Source organism: Leptodactylus fuscus, chromosome 1 (assembly GCF_031893055.1).
Source record: "Leptodactylus fuscus isolate aLepFus1 chromosome 1, aLepFus1.hap2, whole genome shotgun sequence".
Taxonomy (NCBI): Eukaryota; Metazoa; Chordata; class Amphibia; order Anura; family Leptodactylidae; genus Leptodactylus; species Leptodactylus fuscus.
The window spans coordinates 134,964,702-134,987,593 of record NC_134265.1 but is presented as its reverse complement, the minus strand read 5'-3'; the positions used below and the strand labels follow the sequence as shown (position 1 = coordinate 134,987,593).

Sequence of the window (22,892 nt, the reverse complement as noted above, 5' to 3'; positions counted from 1 at the left end):
ATAGAAGGGGGAAAGGGTCTTTCCAAATTATGTCCAATCAGCTGAATTTATCACAGGTGGATCCAATCAAGGTGTAGAAACATCTCAAAGATAATCTAGAGAAATGGACGGCCCTACAGCTAAACATTAAGTATCATAGCAAATGATCTGAATATTTATATCCACTTGTGTGATATTTACGTTTTTTCGTTCCTTTTTAAATAAATTGCAGAACTTACTACAATTCTGATTTCACATTCTTATTATGTGGTATTTATTGGGATTGATGGGAAAACTTAAATTCTTTTGCTTTTCATACAATGGTTCAACATAACAAAACGTGAAAAAGCGAAAGGGTCTGCAGACTGTCTGAATGCATTGTACTTGTGGTTCATCTGCAGTGCTGCGACTTCAGTTCATTAAAGCTGTTGGTGGGTCTGGGAGTTAACTGATGCAATGTGCTTGTCTGAGGCCTAGTCAGTATGTCCCCTGTCCTCAATTTGACTTTTGCCTAACAGCAGTGGAACAAGGGCTTTTTCTGCTTCTGTGGAAACTAGATATATTTTCCAGTTTCATTTTGTAGCAAATCGACTTGAAAACTGCATGCTGCCTTGTGCGTACAATGTACCAATGTCCATGTACTCAATTTAATATTTATTAGGGTCTGCTGACAGGCTAAAGTGTCTGGTGACATCCAGATTGCCCCTGACAAAGCAGGTGATGAAGAAATAAGCTTTCTGGTACCCATGTTTCACATGTGTATGTTTATACATACACATATACATCTTTGATAGAATGTGCAAAAAGATTTTTAAATGGAGTCTGTCAAGTCCTGGAGCACTTGTAGGTTAATTTACATATTCATAAAACATCTGTATTAGTTCATTGCTTTGGGGCCACAAAGATATGTTTCTTCTCTTTTTAAATGCCTATACACAGTGCTATTGACTTGAGGGGCATTTTGGACCTGAGCGTAAGTTCACACAGGTTTTTTGGTCCGGAACCTGAGGCGGAGGCCAAAAAACGGGTAGCCGCGACTGAATTCCGGTGCACTGCACCGGGATCCAGTTGCGCACTCTGCTCCGGATTAGGCCCAATGAATGGGCCTAGTCGGGAGTGTCTTCAGGCAGAATCGCGAGGCGAAACAGCCTGAAGAATGAGCATCTCCCTTCTTTTTGGGAGCCGGAACAAGCGACTCCCAGAAAAAAAACCTGACCGGCTCCCATTGATTTCAATGGGAGCCATCTTTTTGGTCAGGATTTTGAGGTGATACAGCCTCAAAATCCTGACCAAAAAACCCCATGTGAACTTTCCCTGACAGATTCCCTTAATGGCCAGAGTAAAGTGAGTTGCTGTCAGAACCTTCTGACAACAGTTTATTTCTTGGAGGAAACAAAGGATCAGGCATGGTAAGATTCAATGTGCCCAATTCTTTTCCTTTCCCCAATGGAACATAATCACTTGTTCCTGTATATTGGGGTTTGGATGCTGTAGAGTTTATATCTCTTATAGCAGGTCCTTGTTTGTATTCGACAAGTAGCTATATAGTACAGTAACCCACAGAGTTAGTATCAGTGATGATATTATATACACGATAAAACACAAGATTGGCTCACCTGAGCAAAACAGAAATTTAGTCTGCTGTATTTTCAGTAAAACACTAGAGACAGTTTGTCTTATTACAAAATAAATATTTAAAATGGGGAATAATCCCCAAAATGTCCAATGATGCTAAAGCATTGTATTGTTCTAGCTTTCAGCCCACAATGCTTTCTAACCATCCAAATGTCTGTGTCCTTAACTGGCCATCTTCTGTAGAAGGTCAGTGAAGCTATGTGCACAGGTGCATAGTATAGAGACACTGACTGCCATAGCCTTGAGTGCAACAGGAGATGGGTACAGTGCAGCAGCCTCCTTTGTTGCTAGAACAACTTCCTTAAGTGCTTGGCACAAGGCACCTCCTTCACCTGCAAGCTTAGCTTGAAGTTGGTTGGAACTAAGCAGTCGACCAAGTGTGTCCCCAATGAACACAAGCTTATGTGCAGCTATCACCAACTGCTTTCCATGTCCTACAAAAACACGTGGGGGTTGAGAACTTGCACTTCCTAGAAAGGTATTCACACATGACTGAAGAGTTTGTAGATGGCCATGGCTTTGAGATGCATAAAAACGAAGCAAATGGTGATCTTCCTCTGAAGGCTCTGGGTATGTATCAACCTTGGAAGGAAAAAAAAAAAAATGCATATCAGGTGTGAAAAGGGATGTAGACAGACCATGCCAGAGTTTCAACAAAGAGTACATTAATACTGGGGAGTCCTTCGCTAGCAGCAAAATACTATCCTGTACTATACCAGTAGGGGACAGTATGTCGCTGGGAGGAAAGGACTCCTAGCATGACAGATAACTATAATGATGTTTAGGCCGATAAATTTGGCAAACATATGGACCAAGTTTCACAGGTGTAACTCGGTCATGTAAATCTAGGCTCAAGCTATATTTACACAACAGTGAATAATGGTACTGTGACCTCTGGGGGTTTTTTTTTTTTTTAACAGACGTCACACAACAGAGTTAGATTCATTTCAAGTGAATTACTGCAGGTGTTTTTTTTTGTTGTTGTTTTTTTTTTTAAAGTGCTTATGTCGGGTGATGGGCCAGAAATACAAATAAATAACAATACAAAAATATAATTTTTTTTTTTTGCTTCAGTTCAAATATTACAAAATTATGGATCTCTCTAGATGGTGATATGGCACCCGAGTTAAGCTAGGATTTTTAGACAAATTTTGACACACCAAGCTCAAAAGGTTAGCCATCACTGCACTATATCAATAGACAATCCTATTTGACTGCAGGAACGCTTGCTACATGTTTTTGCTTACTTTATTAAAACTATAGGGAAAACGCTCGTGTCTTTGCAGCTAAAATTGATATGCTGCATTTTTTCAAAAATGCATGTGATTCCTGGACAGCTAACCTTAAACGGGTTGTCCCATGAAAAGTATCCTATCTATACTGCTAGTTTATGTGGATTTAAGACTTTTCCTATTTTTAAGACTTTTCCTAAATACATTGCTTTATCAAAACTGCTTTGTTTGGCCGCTATCTTAATTTATTCACTTCATTGTTGACACTCAGTTTCTATGGCCACTGGGCTTATCTGCTCATTTCCCAAGGGACATAGCTGCCTGCTCTCAGGGGGGGGAGGGAGGGGCTGAAAAGCAATGGAGCTCCTCATATAGGGGAGGGGGAGGTGAGAGCTCCGGGATTACTGTCTTTCTTCAGCTTTTCCACTTATCAGCTGGTTTAATTGAATTTGGCTGATAAGGGCTGAGATAAGGAGTCCTTACCTCTGTATGTAATGCAAGCTGACTCAAATCCATCTCTGCTACATCAGTTTCCATATCAACTTTATACTGTGGTAATGCATTTACAACCAATCCCTCATTACTGACGGCATACATAGCAGATAGCAGAGCAAGTGAAACTTCACCCACCAATGTGCTGAGAAATCCAGGAAGTGAAGAGAGCACAGAGCCTTCAGGCTGCAGAACAAGAGTTATGGGAATACCCCTTTAAGGGTAAGTTCACACAGGGTTTTTTTGGTCAGGGTTTTCAGGTCATATCCGCCTCAAAACCCTGACCAAAAAGATGTCTCCCATTGAAATCAATGGGAGCCGCTCAGGTCTTTTTTTCCAGGAACCATTTCTTCCGGCTCCTGGAAAAAAAAGCAAGGTGTTCATTCTTCAGGCCGAGTCGCCTTGCGATTCGGCTTGAAGACACTCCCTCCTCCGGACTAGGCCCATTCATTGGGCCTAATCTGGAGCAGATTGCGCACAGTGCATCAGCTTTCAATCGTGGCTACCCGGTTTTTGGACCGGAATCTGAGGGTTCTGATCCAAAAAACCCTGTGTGAACTTACCCTAACTTTCAAGCTATGTATTGCAAAGGTTGCAATAAATGACATGCTGTGTGTTCATAATGCACAGTGTCTTGTGCCATGTGTTTCTTCTGAAATATGCAGATGATATTTGTTAACTCTCATGTATTACACTTCTAATGTAACCTGCTGCAAGTTCTTAACGTGTGCCTCCAGCTTTAGCCCCTACCTCCAGTTATATATAACTTTTCAGAAATAAACAGTAACTTTTCAGTAAATATAAGAAACTTTATAATATATCTATCTTATCCTGGATGTCTCTTTCCTTCATCATTTATTAAGATCCATCTCCATATCCATCCTCACACACAGAACTCTATGGAGGGTGCAGGAGGAGGCCGTACAGAGTTGATAACTGGAGCTACACTTTAAGCTAGTTTTAAAGCAATAAAGATTACGGTATTTTTCGGACTATAAGACGCACTTTTTTTCCCCAAAATTTTTGCGTCTTATAGTCCGAATGTGGCGCCTGGCATCCGCTCTAGAGAGGGATCCGCTCTGCCCTGCATGAAGCCGGCAGCGGCGATGCTATTCCGCTCCTCCGTCCCCCCGCCGCTGGCTTCATGCAGGGCAGAGGAGCGTAGCGATGTCTCAGGCCCCGGCACCTGTGCCGGCGTCTATCCCTCCCCGGCATCCGCCTCTCTAGTACAGCGGATGCCGGGTCAGTATCGGTGGCCCCTTCTCCCCCGGGGCCGGTCCCCACCGGCCCCGTACCTGTGAAGTTGCAGGCCGGCTCCTGCGCGGCGATATCGCAGGAGCCGACCTGTTCGGGTGACAGCCGGGAGCCTAATGAGGCTCCCGGGCCTGTCACTGCTGTATTAGTATCGCGGCTGGGTCTATGACCAGTCGTAATACTAATAGACAGAATGTCCCATAGACGGCAATACAGTTGTATTGCCATCTATGGGACCTGCAATCAAGTGACCGCAGGTTCAAGCCCCCGGGGGGGAATAAAGTAGTAAAAAAAAAAAAAAAAAAAAAAAGCTTTAAAAATATAAATAAAAGTTCTAAATCACCTCCTGTCCCTAGAATATATATATATAAAAGTAGAAAATCAAATATCATAAACCGCCGGGTTTTTTTTCAATACAAGGTGATCTAAGCAATAGATATTCCCCAAAATGGTATAACTAAAAAGTACAGCTGGCCCCGCAAAAAAAACTCTATGCATCCCCGTACAGCTGCAGGGTCACCTGTCAATGTTGCAAAACTACAACTCCCATATATTAAATATTTTACCATTTTTTGCTTCAAAATTTTTTTTCCCCCATTTTCCTCCTCTAAAACCTAGGTGCGTCTTATAGTCCGAAAAATACGGTACTTTGATAAATAAAGCTGGAATCACACATACAGTTTTCATTGACGTGTTTGGAGCCATACATAGAAGTGGATACAAAAGAGACAAAATATCTTTTGTACATTAACTTCTTTTGAATCAACTTCTAGCTTTGGCTAAAAAGACTTCCACAAGAATAGCACGTACAATTCCAGCTAAAAAGAAAGCAAAGTATATTTTTATTTCAAGTGTGTGAAAATGTAAGGGGAAAAAGCATGCTAAATCTACATTAAACTAACTTAAGGACTTAAAACCTTCAAGCATTTTGATACAGGAAACTACTGAAAGAACTGAAGTAACTGAGTCTCGGGAGGCTTGTCATTTTCTTTGATGAAGCAGGCACCCATCAGCTTGAGGGGCACAGAGAAAATATATCATTCTTTATTAGATATCATTAACGCTTAGCATGCAACATGAAGCTTGCCGCTGCTTTGGTCTAAAAAGTCACCAGTTTAGTATTTTAATGTATAATGAGTGGGGTTAATAGAGGAAAACCCTCATCCTGACCCTGAAGAAAGGGAAACATCATTTACTAACAATCATCTGAGTCATCTTCCTGAAAGAAAATATTTAACTTGATTTCCTTACAGACCAAGTCTGGGTTAAAGATCTCACTCACATAATGACATACACATTGTATTACCAGACTCAGACAACCCACTTCTGAGGAAATACGTTACCTTTCTCTCTTGTAAAGGTTTCTGTTCCACAGTCTTCGATTGGTCTTTGGATTTCAATGTGGTTTGCGAATTTGTACCCTGATGGAGAGAGAAAAAAAAAACCTGCTTGTAAAACCAGTTTGTTAAGTGTGTGAGAATATGACAGTTTGTTACAAACAATGTGGTAACATGTGAGTTAATGCACTTTCACTCACCTGTAAATGAACATAATGATTGTCTCTGCATTGAATCCTCTCGTATTCACTGTGGGCATCCTCCCCAAGATCACTAGGAGTTTGATGACGGATAGGTGGTGGTGGCAGAGGTCGATCCTGAATGCTGCCCTTGCGATGTGCGGCAGGGGAAGCCGAAGGTATTGCAGGTAGTGGCCGTCGTGAAAGGCTTTCACTAGAAGAAAGTCGTGGTCGTGAGAAGAGAAGAGCTGCGTTCGTATTCACCAGCGCCACAATACAGCCACTCTGCTCCTGTATTAAGTGAGTCAGTGACAATAACTCAGTCCCACCCTCCTGTAGTGCCCGCAGTGCACGTTCCAGTTGCTCTAAATGTCCAGAAAGTTCTCGATGTAGTGATGGGTCTGAAGCTTGACAAGAGTGAAGGACAACAACTTGAGTTAAGCCAACAAAATCTTTGAGAACTTCAGCACCCTGAATTGTTCCTTGATTTTCTATGCATCCTCTTCTTGCAGCATCTTGAAAGCCGTCTTTTAAAAGCATAAAGGTCTTTTGTAACTCCTGATGTTGCATTCGCAGTGCCTCTACTGTACTAACCCCATCAGTACGATAATCTCTAGTTAAAAGGGATGGTAAACCAGACTCTCTGCTCCCACCAGAATCCACTGAACGAGCACTGCCAGTGCTAGAAACAGACAGACGGTGGGTCTGAGGTGGGTCAATGGGTTCTGGCAAGTGACCACAGCTAAGAATATCTTCTGGCGCTTCATACAGATTCTGAAGACCAGATACCCGTTTCAGGTTAGAGGGCATAGAATAAATTCCCTCATCTTCCTCATCATCTAGTGGCACATTTTGAAATGTTGGTGGCACATCGTAAATATCTTCTGGAATCTCCTCAGGTGGTGGGACAGATTCATCTTTTACTTCTTTTATTCGCAACACAGGACTATCATACATACTTGACATGGATTGTGTATCTTTCAGCAGTGAGGATGGCATATCGTAAACCTGCAGGGCATAGGTAGAGAATGCCAAATACAAATTAAGAAAATTAAATATTGGACAGACTTTTCACCATTATCTCATTGTCATCTGAAAGGGGTTTTCCAAGTTCAAAATAACCTATATTTATAACAGCCCCACAACATTAGATAGGTAGGTGTGTCTATCAGCACCCCCACTGTTCAACTACACAGAAGCACTTACTGTATGTGACACCTCCATAATCTTTACAATGCTATGTCTAAATTCTACAAGTGTTTTCAACAAAGTGTTCCTTTTAACTGACTTATCAGGCAGTATTTTGTATTAATGTTAGATTGGAGACAAAAACTATTTAAGACGTAAATGATCTGTGGTGAATTTACTATCTACATAGTAGGAGATTTGCCCCTTTCAAGTGAATGAGGTGAGGCTACAATATGATACAGCACAACTACATTACAGACAGTGCACAGGTAGAAAAAAAACATTGCAACACTGAAAAGGCCAAAGCATGAGCACCACAGCTGATCGGCAGGGACATGCAGAGTCAGAACACCAGCTATCTGTTATTGATGGACTGTTCTAAAAATGGTCCACCAATGTTTTGAATCTGGAAAAAAGGGTTAATAGTATATAACTACAGTGTATATACAGTAGGTGTACTGGTTTTCCAATAAAGACATTTTCCATCTATACAAGTTTCTGGCAGACTGGATTGTTTTTTCCATTAGGAACGCTTTTGGCTGGAGAGGGGTCCTGCCATGCAATTTATAGGATGATACCTAGATTTTCTGGTGCTGCTTCAATTGACATATTGGCACAGACATATAAATAAACCTAATGGTCTGCTGACAAGGATCAATAGTGTGGGCTGCACAAAAAAAAAAAAAAAAACCAGAAGGAGGTATCAGCACCACAATATGTATTGGTGTGTATGCGTCAGTGTCTCCCAGATGGGTTTGTATTTGATGTTCGTTTGTGATACTTTTCATATATACAGTCCTATGAAAAAGTTTGGGCACCCCTATTAATCTTAATCATTTTTTGTTCTAAATATTTTGGTGTTTGCAACAGCCATTTCAGTTTGATATATCTAATAACTGATGGACACAGTAATATTTCAGGATTGAAATGAGGTTTATTGTACTAACAGAAAATGCGCAATATGCATTAAACCAAAATTTGACTGGTGCAAAAGTATGGGCACCTCAACAGAAAAGTGACACTAATATTTAGTAGATCCTCCTTTTGCAAAGATAACAGCCTCTAGTCGCCTCCTGTAGCTTTTAATCAGATCCTGGATGAAGGTATTTTGGACCATTCCTCTTTACAAAACAATTCAAGTTCAGTTAAGGTTGATGGTGGCCGACCATGGACAGCCCGCTTCAGATCATCCCACAGATGTTCAATGATATTCAGGTCTGGGGACTGGGATGGCCATTCCAGAACATTGTAATTGTTCCTCCACATGAATTCCTGAGTCGATTTGGAGCGGTGTTTTGGATCATTGTCTTGCTGAAATATCCATCCCCGGGGTAACTTCAACTTCGTCACTGATTCTTGAACATTATTCTGAAGAATCTGCTGATACTGAGTGGAATCCATGCGACCCTCAACTTTAACAAGATTCCCGGTGCCGGCATTGGCCACACAGCCCCAAAGCATGATGGAACCTCCACCAAATTTTACAGTGGGTAGCATGTGTTTTTCTTGTAATGCTGTTTTTTTTGGACGCCATGCATAACACCTTTTTGTATGACCAAACAACTCAATCTTTGTTTCATCAGTCCACAGGAACTTCTTCCAAAATGAAGCTGGCTTGTCCAAATGTGCTTCTGCATACCTCAGGCGACTGTTTGTGGTGTGCTTGCAGAAACGGCTTCTTTCTCATCACTCTCCCATACAGCTTCTATTTGTGCAAAGTGCGCTGTATAGTTGACCGATGCACAGTGACACCATCTGCAGCAAGATGATGCTGCAGATCTTTGGAGGTGGTCTGTGGATTGTCCTTGACTGTTCTCACCATTCTTCTTCTCTGCCTTTCTGATATTTTTCTTGGCCTGCCACTTCTGGACTTAACAAGAACTGTCCCTGTGGTCTTCCATTTCCTTACTATGTTCCTCACAGTGGAAACTGACAAGTTAAATCTCTGAGACAACTTTTTGTATCCTTCCCCTGAACAACTATGTTGGACAATCTTTGTTTTCAGATCATTTGAGAGTTGTTTTGAGTAGCCCATGATGCCACTCTTCAGAGGAGATTCAAATAGGAGAACAACTTGCAATTGGCCACCTTAAATACCCTTTCCCATGATTGGATACACCTGGCTATGAAATTCAAAGCTCAGTGAGGTTACAAAACCAATTTTGTGCTTCAGTAAGTCAGTAAAAAGTAGTTAGGAGTATTCAAATCAATAAAATGATAAGGGTGCCCATACTTTTGCACCAGTCAAATTTTGGTTTAATGCATATTGCACATTTTCTGTTAGTACAATAAACCTCATTTCAATCCTGAAATATTACTGTGTCCATCAGTTATTAGATATATCAAACTGAAATGGCTGTTGCAAACACCAAAATATTTAGAACTAAAAATGATTAAGATTAATAGGGGTGCCCAAACTTTTTCATAGGACTATATATATATATATATATATATATATATATATATATATATATATATATACACACACACACACACACACACAAACAACTATTGATCACTATTTACCCTTCGGTATTTGTATATATAACAATATACCTATTAAGTAGTTTGTCTCTTTTGCCTGATTATTCCAGTGCTGGAGTTTCCTCCATTGAAACATGTTAAAATATTTCTTAGAAAATAAAGACTGATATTCTGTATTTTTTGCTATATAAGTCGTTCCAGGTAATGAGACTCATCTCTCTTGAGCTACAGCACCGATCTTCCACATCTTCTGGTCAAAGAGATGTCATAAATGACATCAGAGACCACTGAGATCTTTCACGTCATGAGTGCCGGTGTCCTGACACAAAATGACAGCAGCGTAACCCACATGAAGTTGTGCCTGTGTCATTTTGAGTCAAGATGCTGGCATTCATGACGTCTGTCACCAGAAGAATGGCACCGGAGCCCAGGAGTGGTGAGTAACACGGTTTATTATTTTTAATCACCTCCCCTGGAACTCCGTTTTTTATACTCTGGGGTCTGAAGAGGACAAAGAGTATAATAATTGATTGTGGATGGCGATCCTGCAATAGTGCCAGCCAGCTTGATTTTCGGTACACTCTATAAGATGCACTGACTTTTTCCCCCCCCCCCACTTTGGAAAAAGTGCAAAATATGTTCTATTTTGTTTATCATTTGGCTACTGTCTTGTGGGAAATATTATGTAGCATTTCCTTATAAAGAAGGCAGACATTTTATGTTTGTAAAGCTATGGGAAACATGGGGGGGGGGGGGGAGGCAACACTCAGATGGATGATGAAGATAGTGAATTTATTCTCCAAACTGCAATGATTCAGTCCACCTAAATAGAGTAAATTCACCATCTTCATCTTTATTCATTGGACTGCTGCCTCAATATTAAGCTTTTTATATTTGAGGGGGTAAAACCTTGCATCCGTAGAGGATCTTTGCAGCCTATTTCACTGTTGGTAGTGTTGCTATTTTTTTTTTTTTGTAAAGATTTGGAGATTTCTCTCACCTCTTGTGGGCATGGTTGAGGCACTTCAACCTGACGTGGAGAATTGTAGATGTCATCTTCAGATGTAGGTGGTGAAATACAAAGGCGCGCAATTGGTGGTACTTGATATACCTAAGAAAAGGAAGAAAATTAGTTTTGAGCCGAGGCCCCACATTGCGGAAAAGCTGCTTTGTTTTGATGTTCATGTGCCTACAGAAATGATTGGGTCAGTGTGCTATGTGGGAGAAACCTGAATAGCACACTGAGCTAGAACACTGTCATGTGAAAGGAGCTTTAGAGTGAGTCTAGCACCACCATAATTGCTTCTAAACCACTTATCTGGTATAGTTATAGTAGCATAGTGAACACACCTTTTATTATGTCAAATTGTGATCTTACGTTTAATCTGTATGCAAATGAGTTTTTCAGTACATATGGAGAGTGACCTTGCCTGTCATAGCACCATTTTCATTTGTGACACATTGACAGGTTCTAATGTGCAGCAACCACAGATGAAAATGGGTGATCCAGTAGATGCATTTAGGCCTTAGTTGCACAAAACAGATTATAGCTTGATATTTTTCAGCAGCACTATTGCATTATGACACAAGAAATGGCATGTTCACTATGTCACTAAAAGCACCAACACAAACAAATAATTAGTTTACAAGTAATTTTTTATGGTGGTAATCCCCCACCTCATACCAGACCTTATGCCCAGGTACATGATTGGTACAACACATCCTATACAGTGTATACCAACTACCATTTACATCTGCACAGGACTTTGTCTTTCTTTCCTTGTCAATTGGGAAAGGGACCTAGGTCTTACTTTTTCCATAAAACAGAGAGACAGAATTCTGATTCTGCCCCCAAAGAACCTCCCTTAGTAGTTAATTCCAGGAACAAATATCAAGATTTTAACACTGCCTATAAGATGTTTCAGGTGTGTTGCCGCTGCGGCCTTGAAGAGAAAACCCTCTGGAACACCTGGAGATCCTCTAGGTTCTGGATGGCAATACAGAGGATCATATGCGAGGTAACTGACTGGGACTTGAATGCCACCCAGCCTGGATCCTCCTTCATTATAATGAAGTCTCATTAAGCAGAAACAAATGCTCAGTGCTTCAAGGGATTCTCCAGGCAAAAATTTATTTATTTAAAAGATCTGTTAATGCTATTAATGGGTTAATAAGGGCACCCAAATACCTTTAGCATTGTTTTGAGTAATTTCTGTGTTTTTCTGGGAACTCCTGCCATCTTCTGCATTTTCTTACATGTTGTAGCTTCCACACTAGCTCCCTTTCACCTCACACCCCCCTTCCTCTCTCCCTCCCTTATACCCTCTTCCTGTCTCTCTAGCTATCCTGCCCACCACTAATCCTCCCACTCAACACGCCCCCTGACCCCATCATACTTGCCTATCTTCCTTCCAGACTTCCTCCTGTGAGATGGCTCCTATCTCTTTTTCAACTGCTGGTGCGCGCAATAGTCCAGGCACTGTACTGTGCTCTGCAGCCGGCGATCCACCACTACTGCACAGACATAGGAAGGTACTGCTCCCACGCCTGGACAGTAGAGGTGGATGCAGAGCACAGAGCAGCACCTGGACTGTTGAGCGCACCAGCAGTCAGAAAAGAGGTAAGTATGATGGAGTGGAGGAAGAGAGAACCTGGAAATGGGGAAACAGAACATCACCTGTAACTAGAAATGTCCCTCCGCCCCAGGGATATGAGTAAATATACATTTTTGATAAATTATGTAATTTAGAAAGTAGGCGGGCGTAGGGTATTTAGATTAGTGTAGGAATTTGCTTTTATCCCGGACAACCCCTCTAAGCATTTCCTTAATGCAGCCAAGGCCTGTATTCCTGCTGGTTTGCAATCCTCAGTGAGAGATTTTTTATTTTTTTTAAATCTTTCTTCATTTCTTAATATACATCCCTTAATTCTCTCTTTATCTCTCTTTGATCCCCTTTGTATATAGTTCCTGCTTCCCCAAGTTTTTACCCAATTAAATCCCAGTAGGCCCTCCCACTTTACTCAACAACCGATGAAGATAGAATATTATTCAGAAAGATGGAAACAAGTTGATGGACTCTTGGTGAGCTTAGTTGGACTCTTAAATGTTTGACTCTTGTCCTTACTCCTCCCTGATCCACTGTTCCCATACCATTTCCTGATATACCCCGTTACCTATATAAAACAAGAAATATTTAAAACGCAAAGAAAAAGTTTGGTGGTGGTAGACTCATTTTAATAACTTAATTTGCCAGCTAAACCATTCTATTGCCTTTTTGTCGTCAACTCACCTCTGTACATGATGGGGTTTGTTGTTCATCTTTGTTCATTTTTAATTTGTCTCTGGAGTTTTGTGGTTTTGAGGTCACAACAGTAGCTCCAAGAAGACGAGGTGCTTGGTATTCATTTTCTTGTGATTCGGATTCTGGAAGAAGCCGTAATCTATTTCCCGGAGCAATTCCTTGCTTTCCTCTAAGCGAGCAACGCCACCATCCACTAAGGGCAGGTGGGTCTTGTTCTAGAACCAACATCACGTCACCTCGACGAAAGCTAAGCTCTTCAGGGCTCTCAGCAGCATTGTCATATAAGGCCTGTGCCAGCTGTGCCTAAGTGGAAATAAAAGTATATGAATACCATTGAGATATAGGTTTGTGATAGATGAGGCATAATAATACTCTGTATTCTGCAACATGATGCACACCTGTTGTGGTATGCTACACATGCTACTGAACCATATGGTCACACTTGGGCCAGATCCCCTATTTAAGTATAAAAAAATATCACATATTTTCAGAAATATTTTGGACTGTAATGTGTCATTTTTTCAATGTGCTATTACTGTATCTAAATATGACCATAATTACTTTGTGTATGTATCCATTTGCACTTGCTTATATTAAAATACATTTTAATATATTTACAGTAGTCCTACAGTAGCAGCAAATCCTATGCTGGTAGAAAAAGCAGCGTTAAAACTGCAGATGGCAGATGCTGCCCCTTTGAAATGTACAGGCTATAGATCATAGATGCTTAGAATGGATTTTGTGCTTATTTTTAGTAATATAACAGAAAAACGCACACAACTGACTAACATTCTCACGGACTGAAGGTCACTGAAGGTGTCTAAAAGTAATCCAGCTCCAAAATACAACCCTGAAGTCAGTGGCATGCATTATCTCTGGAGATAAGCAAGATGTTGAACCCAGAAATGCACTTCTCAGCTTACATGATACATCAGATACAGACACACCCAATTCCTAAGTAATTCCGAATAAACTAGTAATCTGAAGCACCACACAATTCCCATATTCAAGGTGAACAACAGCTTCAGTCCAGAACCGCCAACTCTACAATGCACAGTGTTATTCATGGAACATCTCAAACTAGAACCTCAGCGAATCCAGTGAGGCACATGCAAACATTACACCACTAAATCTCACTGTTACCTTTAGGTACACAAAGCCGTCAGTGATGCCTGCTTCCGATGGTTAATACAGTCAGTATTTCATAAGATCAGCTTGCTTACCCTGCCATGTCTTTCGCCCATTATGCAGAAGGTTCCTGTCTCTTTAAGAGAACAGAACATGTGGCGGTGACATCATCCTTGTTACAGAATAAAGAGAAAGGGAGCACTGTGTCCAAGTCAATGCCCAGTATAAACCGGATCAGAAGCTGCTCCTAGACGGGCATCCTTCATACCATCTGAAAATTAGGTAGACAAGGCATCCTATTTGGCTCTTCTCGTACGTCACCCTTCTGAGTTTGTATTGTGTGCATTTAATGTGCCCTTCAGCCAGCTAGTCATGTCCTAACAACCACAGCTCCTGCAACATAATACCAAAGCTCCCTGACATCCCTATGGAAAATGTGCATGCACAAGCTCTGCTCTCCCATTACTAAACCCCAACCCCCTTCGCAATCCTCCAGTTGCTCACAGGATAGACAGCTGGCTGCCTTTAGAATGGGAATGTATAGCTGTGTGGCCACTGAGACGATCCTTTTTTCAGGATGACTTGGCCTTTGAACATTGTGGATAATCTTGGACAGCACGTTCGTACATTACACCATCAACTATAGAGCAGAGTAAAACCACAAGGACTAGGATAGTGCAACGTCTTCCCAGAATAATCTGGGTGGAAGCACTTAGTGGGAAGTCACATCATTCCAAGCCTGAGCCAAAACTGCTGAAGTCTGAAACATAAAGCATCAGTACTTCACATACAACATGGAATAGGTTAAAGAGAGCAATTGATATTCTGGCAAAGATGAGTAACAGTCAACATGGCTGCCATTACAGCTACTATGTAGGCTGCCATCCCCTGTCAGTAAGTGCTGCCTAGTCACACAGTGGTACAGTAACAGGAGATGCATGACTGTATCCTGGACAGATTCTCCATGGATATCACCTCAATGTATAAAACAATACTTTCTCATCCACTCCTTTCATCAAGGCGTTCAATAGCATGCTGCCCCCACACTCCACCCCATCTGAAATGTCAGTGACCTTTAACCGGTCCATTAAAGGGCTGTTCAAGACTATTGTGAAAATCATATAAATGTTCATTCCCGATCACTGCCCCATGTAAGCACCCCACCAAGCAGATGTCAATCACATAAAAATCAACAGCATATCCCCCTCATTTATACGGAGGATGTGTTGCAACAGTATTGAAACATTAGGGGAACAATGATCATACATACAAAGATGATAACTACGGTATGTAAAATAATAATCACTTTGATATATTACAGGCAGATTATCTTCCTATGTAGATAAACCCTTAGAGAAGGATCTGCTGATTTTTTTCCCAAAAAACAGTGCCATGTTACATGGGCTTTGTCTGGTATTGCAGCTTATCCCCTAGCTGCCCTAGACTAAAGAGATATGAAGTGTGTAATGTGACACAAGACCTGTGATATCATCTGGGTAGAAAAGCTGTGCCCTAGGTTGTTTAGAAGTCTTGTATCTAATCTTAGAAACCCTTAAAGTCCATTGTATGGCTTTGCAAAACCTGTAGTGCTATAGGCTGAAATAGCGTTATTTACTGACATTGAACTGGCCTGTACCCAACAATCCAAGTTGAGAATGTCAAAATATTCACTGATTCACTGAAATATAGAAAATCTCAGAGAAATAAAAGACTACTGGCTATGTATTACTAAGCAATAAGAAAAGGGGCTTTTTTCTTATTGCCCAGTAATACATAGCCAGTAATCTTTTATTTTTCTGAGATTTTCTATATTTCAGTGAATATAGAAAATGCACCGTCTGTGCTTATGTGTCCCATTCATTTAATAAATAGAAGCCACATAAGCACGGCTGCAAAACTGGAACAGGACCTGTTCTGAGTTTTGCGGCCCAGACTGTCGACCTGCACATGGGACCGTGTAATTCACGGACATCTGCATGGGCCGACAGAGATGAACGGTTCAGTGTACTAACCAGGAAAAAAGCAGATAGCACACAGTACCATTCATTTCTGTCAGCCCATGAGACCTAAGGATAATATCTGCATGGAGTTTGTATGTTCTCCCTGTGTTTGCATGGGTTTCCTCCAGGTAATCTAGTTTCGTCTCACACCTCAAAGATATACTGATAGTGAATTTACATTGTGAACCTCATATGGGATTGTGACTAACAAGGTCAAAGCATTGTAGAATATGCAGAATATGAAGGCGCTATACAAGTAAGAGAAGTAAATACATTATTACCAGATTTTCATAATTGTAACGACACAGAAATATCACAAGCCACAGAAGACTACCAACACACAGCTAAGCTAGCCCAATACTTCATCATCATCCTTCTAGCCCAGGGATAGGGAACCTTCGGCTCTCCAGCTGCTGTGAAACTACAACTCCCAGCATGCTCCATTCACTTCCATGGGAGTTCCAAGAACAGCAGAGCAAGTATGCATGCTGGGAGTTATAGTTTTGCAACAGCTGGAGAGCCGTACGTTCCCTACCCCTGTTCTAGCCTGTAATGCCACTAAAAGTCATCTGAAATATTGCTTTCCATAATGGCAGTTCCATTACTCAATTTCTTGCCTGTATTCCAGTCTACAGAATGAGTCATGGGCGCATTGTAATACCATTAGAATACATCAGCAATACCAGAAGCTACATCACCCATAGATACGATCAGAGCCGCAGAAGGTCCAACTATTATGGCCATAATACGGAAGCTAAATTTCTGTAAACAGCCCAAGGCAGTATTAGCCACCCTCCCCTTGTCTGATCAGTGACTAAATGTTGTGTACACAGAATCATTTCTCAAACCAGTGACAAACAATAAGTGCTTGGTAAGATCTGATCGTCATTTCCATAAGAGCAAGCATCAGAAAGGAGTTTCCTCTTTCCTAACGTGATTCCTCATCCATGTCCATGTCAGAATTTCTATGTATGCCTGCGTGATACAACTCAGTGATAATATTCTGATGGTTATGATCTATTAGTTCACAGTATGTGAGGTTTTTTAATATCACTGTGGATTTTGACATGGTTTCTGTGCGAAAAGCAATGTCAAAAGGCACCCAAAGTCCCATTGTTTTCCATGGGAGACAGTGATGGACACTATTTGCAGTATGCTGAAGCATCTTATCCAGCTTACCATGGGTCCACATCCAAATGTTGGGTGGCCACATTGATTTCTTCTTATGTAGTAGACACTGGCATTTCACAAGATATGAATAGTACAGGAGGTTATAAGAAGCTTTGTAATATATCTTGTCAGGCTGGCATGGCTCTTTCTGCTCTTACAAGAATGTATATCTGCTCCGGCCCCTACACTATACTGTCTGTCACTGTGGACATTCCTGCCATAGCTGTAGGACTCATATCTATAGAATTCCATAGAGAAGATAGGGGAAGGAGTGAGCAGGAAATAAAAAAAAACAACAACACAAGCTTAGGGTCATCTGACACAGCATAATTTGGAGCTGATTTTGAAGCGGATTCTGCTAAAAAAAAAAAAAAAAAAAAAAAAAAAAAAGAAGCAACCTGTCCAATCTTCCTGCAAACCCACTATCGCTAATGACACCAGGTTCATACTAACATTCAGCTCTCCGTCTCTCCGGTCCCCATACAGACCTGTCCGCTTAAAATGCGGTTACCCAAGGACACTTGCGGGCCCCATAGACTATAATGGGGCTCTCTTGTTTTATACCGAAACTGGCGGACAGAAAAGTCCTCCTTGCAGGACTTTCTCTCCGATGGTTTTAGGCGGAATCTAAAGAGACTCCAACTCAGATGTGTAGCTAACCTGGGTGATAGATACTGCATAAAGAAAGATAAACTGCTAAAAACTGTAGAATAAAAGTCATATTGATCAGATATGGTGTTACTCCTTATGTTCACACACAGAAAACTTATCCTGAAAAGACAAGTACACTTTAAATACTTTCTGGAGTGCATTCTATAAGTGTGCTGGACTTGCATGCAGAATTTCATCATAGACTTCAAGGCTGCTTGAAAATTAAGAAATTCTGTCCAATTCACAACACAATTCAATTCACACTCTGCTATTCTGTGCTATTTTAAACACTACTAGGTTGCAGATAAGAGGCTACTAGGGCACAGAATGAGGCAATAAATCAATTAACTAGCCACAGCCTCCTCCCTCCTCCTCCAGAGTTCTGTATGTGAGGCTGAATGCAATCTTATGTACACAACAGTCAGATTGATGATAAGGAGCAGGAAAACAACTTAAGTGGGGAAGGAAACAGATCTACTTAATAAGATATTACAATATATATTTCTTCTATTGACATGCACTATTCATTTATAAAAAGTTGTTTATAACTGGAGGTACGGTTTAAGTGTGGATTTAGTGGCGTATTATGCCAACTTGGATGAATCCAGCCTTAAAGATAAGCCATTACATTGCAGAATAAAATAATCCACATAAAAGTGGTGCCTCAAATGAAATGGTTATATGATCCTGGAAATAATAACCTGTAATCCTCAGTACAGTATGAGACTATTGATAGCAGTGTAATAGAAACATAGCATAGGCTTCATAGATGAAACATAAGGAAAGAAATCATACAAAATGAATCAATAGATGGAAATAAAACAGTTGTCCGTCTGCAGCGACAGCTCCGTACTGTACATGACACCCAATGATGTCACCCGTTGTGACTTTCTCCACATACTTACACTCTCCCACACCCAAGCAGAAAACAAACAGCTGCCAACAAGGGAATAAACCAAAGTATTGCTCCAAAGACATGGCAGAAACAGCAAGATCTCATGGGCAACACAAATCACTTACTGGCATTGCGTCCTCTGGGCCAGTCCTTCACATGCCAATGGAGTTTACCTGATAAAACCTAGGTGTCCTCGCTCCGCCTGGCACCTGTAACAATGCAGAACAGACATAAGGGCACAGGACAGACAGACCACAGCCTACAAGTAGCCTGGTAAAGAATGGCTGGCACCTACTGGGAACCCCAGGGGTAAAGTAAGGCTACAGCCTGACAAGGAAGTGAATGCAGACGGCATAAGGAGTCAGGGCTCACTGCAAGTGTAAACAATAGTGGTCACCTGGAGGCAGGGAGGATTCTCAAGGTGAAGAGGAGCACAAAGTGTGGGGGGTCTCACCTCAAAAGTGAGAGTTCATCTCAAGTCCCGGGTCTCGTCCTACAGCACAGTGCAAGGGAAGACAGCAGGGGGAGGGAAGGACACAGCACAAAGGTGGGGGAGACATGGGAGGCAGCAGAGCGTCCACGGACCTGGAGGAGGAGGAGGAGACATGGCGGGAGGGAGGAGGAGGAGGAGGGCGCTGAAATACGAGATGAGCCCCCTATCTGGCCAATTGCACCAGCACTGTAACGTGGGGGAGAGTGAGGTGGGCGGGGGGATGGGAAACTCCTGCAAGCCGTGATTAACACCTTACTCACCAAAGCCTCAGTCACTGCGGGTTAACCCCTCAGGTACCAGGCGCTAGTGACGCCGGCAGCAGATGTGCGGGAGACTTAACCACTGGTGTGCCGGCAGGAAGAGCCTCCCGCCGCGTTTGTTCGTACAGTAAAGTGACGGGGCCACACCTATAGTGCAGCTCGGAGGAGGCAGCATGTCTCTATGAAAGGCTGCTGTGAATTTGGTTTTCATGAGAACAGTAGGTTTCTTGTGTGAAGGGACAGTCAGCACCAGCCTCCTGCCCACACTCCTCACACAGGGGTCCTCTGTTCTGGCCTCCATCCCCCGCTAGCACTCCATCTCTGAGCCGTCATACCCACAGAAATGGAAGGATATTGGTGTGTATATATACAGTCCTATGAAAAAGTTTGGGCACCCCTATTAATCTTAATCATTTTTAGTTCTAAATATTTTGGTATTTGCAACAGCCATTTCAGTTTGATATATCTAATAACTGATGGACACAGTAATATTTCAGGATTGAAATGAGGTTTATTGTACTAACAGAAAATGCGCAATATGCATTAAACCAAAATTTGACCGGTGCAAAAGTATGGGCACCTCAACAGAAAAGTGACATTAATATTTAGTAGATCCTCCTTTTGCAAAGATAACAGCCTCTAGTCGCTTCCTGTAGCTTTTAATCAGTTCCTGGATCCTGGATGAAGGTATTTTGGACAAACAATTCAAGTTCAGTTAAGTTAGATGGTCGCTGAGCATGGACAGCCCGCTTCAAATCATCCCACAGATGTTCAATGATATTCAGGTCTGGGGACTGGGATGGCCATTCCAGAACATTGTAATTGTTCCTCTGCATGAATGCCTGAGGATTTGGAGCGGTGTTTTGGATCATTGTCTTGCTGAAATATCCATCCCCGGCGTAACTTCAACTTCGTCACTGATTCTTGAACATTATTCTCAAGAATCTGCTGATACTGAGTGGAATCCATGCAACCCTCAACTTTAACAAGATTCCCGATGCTGGCATTGGCCACACAGCCCCAAAGCATGATGGAACCTCCACCAAATTTTACAGTGGGTAGCATGTGTTTTTCTTGGAATGCTGTTTCTTTTTGGACGCCATGCATAACGCCTTTTTTTTATAACCAAACAACTCAATTTTTGTTTCCAAAATGAAGCTGCCTTGTCCAAATGTGCTTTTTCATACCTCAGGCAACTCTATTTGTGGCGTACGTGCAGAAACGGCTTCTTTCTCATCACTCTCCCATACAGCTTCTATTTGTGCAAAGTGCGCTGTATAGTTGACCGATGCACAGTGACACCATCTGCAGCAAGATGATGCTGCAGCTCTTTGGAGGTGGTCTGTGGATTGTCCTTGACTGTTCTCACCATTCTTCTTCTCTGCCTTTCTGATATTTTTCTTGGCCTGCCACTTCTGGGCTTAACAAGAACTGTCCCTGTGGTCTTCCATTTCCTTACTATGTTCCTCACAGTGGAAACTGACAGGTTAAATCTCTGAGACAGCTTTTTGTATCCTTCCGCTGAACAACTATGTTGAACAATCTTTGTTTTCAGATCATTTGAGAGTTGTTTTGAGTAGCCCATGATGCCACTCTTCAGAGGAGATTCAAATAGTAGAACAACTTGCAATTGGCCACCTTAAATACCTTTTCTCATGATTGGATACACCTGGCTATGAAGTTCAAAGCTCACTGAGGTTACAAAACCAATTTTGTGCTTCAGTAAGTCAGTAAAAAGTAGTTAGGAGTATTCAAATCAATAAAATGATAAGGGTGCCCATACTTTTGCACCGGTCAAATTTTGGTTTAATGCATATTGCGCATTTTCTGTTAGTACAATAAACCTCATTTCAATCCTGAAATATTACTGTGTCCATCAGTTATTAGATATATCAAACTGAAATGGCTGTTGCAAACACCAAAATATTTAGAACTAAAAATGATTAAGATTAATAGGGGTGCCCAAACTTTTTCATAGGACTGTATATATATATATATATATATATATATATATATATATCACATATATCATATATATATCACATACCCCCATATCCAGACCAGACTGGTATTGTGTCTTGGGATATAATAGGGATCATATGTACTAATACATGAGGGCGCTGCCATGTCCCATAGAGGTACCTGACAGTCTCAGACTCATACACACTACATGTATTACTCTGCCCTGTAAGCTTTTACTAGACCTTTCTATAGACCTTTATTACCTTCCAATTTCATACAAATCAACCAGGAAATAAATGTGTCGTGCTTGGCCAGACTCGGTATTTCCGGCGGTATTTGCGTACGTACATAGCACCCTGAGGCCGGGTTCACACAGGACACTTTTGGGTGCGTTCTCTGGCATTTTTTTCTTTTAATTTTTCATATAAATACTTAACATCTAAATGTTATCCGTAAGTAGACAGGCATATTAAATTTTTCACCGCACATTGCTGGTAGATGTAAAGGTAGATGTCAGATGAATGTTCATTTGACCAGCAGGCAGCTTATCTGTATAGCCAGCCTTACATTCCCCTTGAATCTCCGACAAATAATGGGTCACATTAGTCAGCATTGTTACACAGATCTATAATTGGAGAAATTATATGTACGCTGCAAGTCTAATACACAACCATCGCAAGTGCTTTCATAAATTTCCTTTTAGAAATGTTCACATGAATAAAAAGCAATAGAATACATCTTAGGCAGGGGCGTAGATATAGGGGTGCAGCAATAACAATCCCTACTGAACACTCTGGAGGCCCCGAAGGTCTCCATGCAATATGAAATATACCACTATTCTATATTATGTAAAGTAGGTAGTAGTCCCATTACAGATTTTGCACTGGAGCCCAGGAGCTTCAAGATACGCCTCTGATCTTAAGGTGGACTTGTGATTCAGCCCATGTACCACTTCAGATCTATAAATGATACTTAGGCTACATTCACACAACAGAGAATTAAGAGGAATTTGAGGCAGACATCCGCCTCAGATTCTTCTTCATTTTCAGTCCCCTGGCTTCTATAGTGTCTCCGAAATCTGCCAGAAGAAAGCCAACAATAAAGTAACCCATCCAAGATTAAGGTACTGCTCCCAGTACACCGTATACAGTAAATCAAAACATAGACATACACAAAAATGGAAGAAATTTATTAAATCCCATCACAGGGTTGCAGTCATTTCCACCAGGGTGTACAAATAAGGCAAATCTC

At 41.4% G+C, this 22,892-nt stretch overlaps 1 protein-coding gene across 1 annotated transcript; it reads right to left on the bottom strand.

The window, feature by feature from the left end:
* Positions 1-1,607: 1,607 nt before the first annotated feature.
* EFS (embryonal Fyn-associated substrate) lies at positions 1,608-19,523 on the bottom strand. The gene is made up of 7 exons (XM_075276868.1): positions 19,381-19,523; positions 19,052-19,135; positions 13,071-13,385; positions 10,781-10,891; positions 6,130-7,116; positions 5,936-6,013; positions 1,608-2,196 (listed from the first exon to the last, which is right to left on the bottom strand). Exons 2-7 carry the CDS (start codon positions 19,055-19,057, stop codon positions 1,777-1,779), a joined length of 1,917 nt encoding a protein of 638 aa, XP_075132969.1. The 5' UTR covers positions 19,058-19,135; positions 19,381-19,523; the 3' UTR covers positions 1,608-1,776.
* Positions 19,524-22,892: the final 3,369 nt, after the last annotated feature.